This window comes from Scyliorhinus torazame, chromosome 5, assembly GCF_047496885.1.
Source record: "Scyliorhinus torazame isolate Kashiwa2021f chromosome 5, sScyTor2.1, whole genome shotgun sequence".
Classification (NCBI taxonomy): domain Eukaryota; kingdom Metazoa; phylum Chordata; class Chondrichthyes; order Carcharhiniformes; family Scyliorhinidae; genus Scyliorhinus; species Scyliorhinus torazame.
Window position 1 is genome coordinate 115,336,207 of NC_092711.1, and position 4,135 is coordinate 115,340,341.

General features: G+C 48.1%; 1 protein-coding gene across 1 annotated transcript in view; it reads right to left on the minus strand.

The window, feature by feature from the left end:
* Positions 1–4,135, minus strand: part of LOC140417878 (uncharacterized) — a 47,994-nt gene that overhangs the window by 3,939 nt on the left and 39,920 nt on the right. The window contains exon 5 of the mRNA XM_072501312.1: positions 1,420–2,370. Coding sequence (XP_072357413.1) covers positions 1,420–2,370 — 951 coding nt within the window. The remainder of the gene's footprint in view (positions 1–1,419; positions 2,371–4,135) is intronic.

The following is a 4,135-nucleotide window of genomic DNA, read 5'->3' on the forward strand; positions in this document are numbered from 1 at the left end:
GGTGGCGCAGTTATTAGCACTGCTGCCTCACAGTGCTGGGGACGGGTTCGATCCCGGGTCACTGTACATTGGAGTTTGCACATTCGCCCCGTGTCTGTGTGGGTCTCACCCCAACAACAAAAAAGGTGTGCGGGATAGGTGGATTGGCCATGCTAAATAGCCCCTTAAGTGGAAAAATTAATAAAAATGAAATAGATTTGGGGTGGGAAAGCATATGAGCAGCAAGAGTTTTGGATGATTTCAGCTTTCCAGGTGCTGGGAAGCAGGATCAATGAGAGAGGCTGGTCACGAATGCATTGGAATAGTCAAACCTCAAGTTGATGTGGGTTTGAATGAGGATTCCAGCAGCAGACAAGCTGGGGCAGGCTGGAGACAGGTAACGTTACAGAGGTGGAATTCCGTGGTGTTTCCGATGGTGTAGATATGTAATCAGAAACTCGTCGGATTGGTTCAGCCTCAGACAGTTCCCAGGGAGAGGGATGGGCCCGGGAGTTAGGGAACGTAATTTCAAATGGTGACTGGAGATAACGGCTTTGATCTTCCCAAATTTTAATTGGAGGAAATTTCTGCTCATCCAGTGGATGTGGGATAAACAGTTTGATAATTTAGTATCAGTGGAGGAATGGAGAGGGGTGGTGGTGAGGTAGGGCTTGGTGTTGTCAGTGTCCATGTGAAAACTAACATGGTACTTTTGGACGGTGGGACAGTGGATAGCATTGCTGCCTCACAGCACCAGGGACCAGGTTTGAATCTGGCCTTGGATGACTGTCAGTATGGAGTTTGCGCATTCTCCCCAAATCTGTGTGGGTTTCCTCCGGGTGCTGCCACAGTCCAAAGATGTGCAGGTTAGGTGGTGTTATGGGGATAGGGTGAGGTTATGGGCCTAGCTAGCGCGCTCTTTCAGGCGTATAGTGCAATCCTGAGCGGCCGAATGGCCTCCTTCTGCACTTTAGGGATTCTATGGATTCTAGTGCCATCATGTCGATGGGAAATAGGAGGGGCCAAGGATAGATCCTTGGGGGACACCATGTTGGAGAGGAAAGGGAGTTTGGAGATGGGGTGGTACTTTGCAGGAAGTTAGGGTCAAAGGTTGTTTTCTCAGGAAAGGTGAAGATAGTGTATTTAAAAGTGAGAGGGCCAAAGCCAGAAGAGAGAGAGAACTGTTAACGATATCAGTTAATGTGGGGAAGTTGGATGGTCAGCGGTTTAGTGAGAATTGGGTCAAGGGAGCAGAAGGCAGGTCTCGTAATCAAGATGAGATTGAACAGGACATGACAGGAGATCGGAGAGAAACCGGAGATAGATCCGAGTTCACACTCAGACAAGGGGGATTTTTAGAGACAGTTTGGCCCAGTGGAGCTAGTGGAAGGGAGGGAAGCAGCAGAGCAGCTGATCAGATTGTCCACTCACTGTAATTACTTGTGAATTCGCTGGTGTCTCATCAGGTTTGATGACTGTGTGAATCTCTTCATACACTTGGGGCAGGTGTATGGCCTCTCCCTAGTGTGAACTCGCTGATGTGCCAGCAGGCTGGATGACTGAGTGAATGTCTTCCTACACTGGGAGCAGGTGAACGGTCTTTCCCCAGTGTGAGTTCGCTGGTGTACAGTGAGGTCAGATGATGTCTTGAACCCAGTTCCGCAGTAAGAGCACCTGAAAGGTTTCTCGTCAGTGTGAATACGTTGATGACGCATCAGTTCCCCGGAACTTTTAAAGCACTTCTCACAGTCTTGGCATTTAAAAGGTTTCTCATCAGTGTGAACACGTTGATGGTGGAGCAGTTCCCGGGAACTTTTGTAGCACTTCCTGCAGTCTGGGCATTTAAATGGTCTCTTCTCATTGTGAACACTCTGGTGATTCAGCAGAGTGGATAACTGAGTGAATCCCTTCCCACACTCAGAGCAGGTGTAAGGTCTCTCCCCAGTGTGAGTGCGCTGGTGTGTCCGCAGGTTTGATGACCTACTGAACCCACTGCCGCACGCGGAGCAGGTGAAAGGCCTCTCCCCAGTGTGAGTGCGTTGGTGTTCACGGAGTTGAGATGACTGCTTGAACCCAGTCCCACAGTGAGAGCATCTGAACGGTCGCTCGTTGGTGTGAGCACGTTGATGGAGTATCAGGTCCCGGGAACTTTTATAGCACTTCCCACAGTCTGGACATTTAAATGGTCTCTCGTCCGTGTGAACCCGCTGGTGCGTCATCAAGTCAGATGACCGACTGAATCCCTTCCCACACTCTGAGCAGATGAATGGTCTCTTCCCAGTGTGAACTAGCTGGTGTCTCAGCAGGTTGGACGACTGAGTGAATCCCTTCCCACAGAGGGAGCAGTTGAATGGTTTCTCCCCGGTGTGCACTCGCTGGTGTTGCAGCAGGCTGGTTGATCGAGAGAATCTCTTCCCACAATCAGAGCAAGTGAATGGCCTCTCCACAGAGTGTCTTGGATGATGAATTTCCAGTTGAGATGTGGATCTGAATCCCTCCTCACATTCCCATGGTTTCTCCTCACTGTTAACGGAGCTTTTGCCTTCCATGTTCAAAATTCACCGATATTCACGTTACAACAAATTGAGCGATTCTCAGATCCTGATGTGATGTTTGGCTTGAGTTTCCTGAATGCAAATCTTCCCCTTGTAACACTCTGTCAAATTGATTTAAAACAGAAATATGGAAGTGAGAGACAACCCACAAAAACACAAAGGCAGGTTGTGAAATTGAGCTGCATGAATCTGGTCATTTGTGGGGCCGGCACTGGGAAAAAGTGACCATGAAAACTGCTGGATTGTTATGAAACCCAACTGGTTCACTAATGTATTTCAGGGAAGGCAACCTGCCACCCAGTTTGAGCCCACACAAGACTTGGGCCTCTGCAAGAATACAAGAAACAGGAGCAGCAGTAGACCATTCGGCCCGTCAAACCTGCTCTGCCATTGAACACGATTGTGGCTGATCTTGGTCTTCCTTCCCCTTTCCCGCCAGCTCCCCATCTCCTTGACTTCCTGAGAGACCAAAAATCTCACCATCTTAACCTTAAATATATTCAATGGTGGATCATCCACAATCCTCTGGGCGAGGGAATTCCATGTGACAAGAAAGACAGAAAGGGAGAGAAAAAGAGAGTGAGTCGTGGTGGAGAGACAGAGACAGAAATGATGCGAGAAAGAGAGAGAGAGAGAGAAGGGAGTGGGAGTGACAGGAGCAATGGAGAGACATTTTCTCAACCGACAACTGAATCACAATTTGACAAAATCTCCTAAACCCTTAACCTGCACCACCTGGATGGACCAGGACAGCAGATGTATGAGAAAACCATCACCTGCAAGTTTCACTCCAAGACACACACCATCCGAACTTGTCTGACATCCAGTACTGGAGGAGCAGAAATTTCCACTATTTAAATATTGAGAAGACTAAACCCATTCTCTTCATCCCCTCGACAAACTCCACTCCCTTGCCACCAACTCCATCCCTGTCAAATGTGTACGGCTGAAGCAGTCTGTTCACAACGCTGGTGAAATATGTGACACCTGATGAGGTTCCAAACACATATCCACATCACCACCAAGATCACCTATTTCCACCTCAGTAACACAGCCTGACTCCGCCTTAGTGTATTCTTATCTGCTGCAGAAATTATCATTCATTCCTTTGGTATCTCTCGGCCAAATTATTCTAACACACTCCCAGCCGGCCTCCAACAACCCCTCCATCCCATCCAAAACTCTGCTACCCATGTGCTTACTCACAACAAGTCTTGTTTATCCATCCCCTGTGCTCACTGATCTACAAACGATTCCTTTTAAGAAGCACCGAAAGTTGAAATTTCCCATTCTTCTTTTCCTCTAATTGTGATCATCCTGATCTCTGTAATCTCCTCCACACCCCTTTGAGATCTCTGCACTCATTTAATTCCAGCCACTATAGCATTCCATATTTTAACCTCTCTCCCATTACTGGCCTTTTATCATTTGACTGCTGCGAGTACCCAATTAAAAAGGCTTGTGCGCATGCGGATTTCTGGGAACACGCAAACAAGATGGCGGCCGGTTAGTTCTGTCTGTGACAAAGCTGCGGCCACTCCTCAGGTCACCGGGTACCGGAAGTTTTTTTTTCTGGTTTCCTGTTTCTATAACATGTTTTC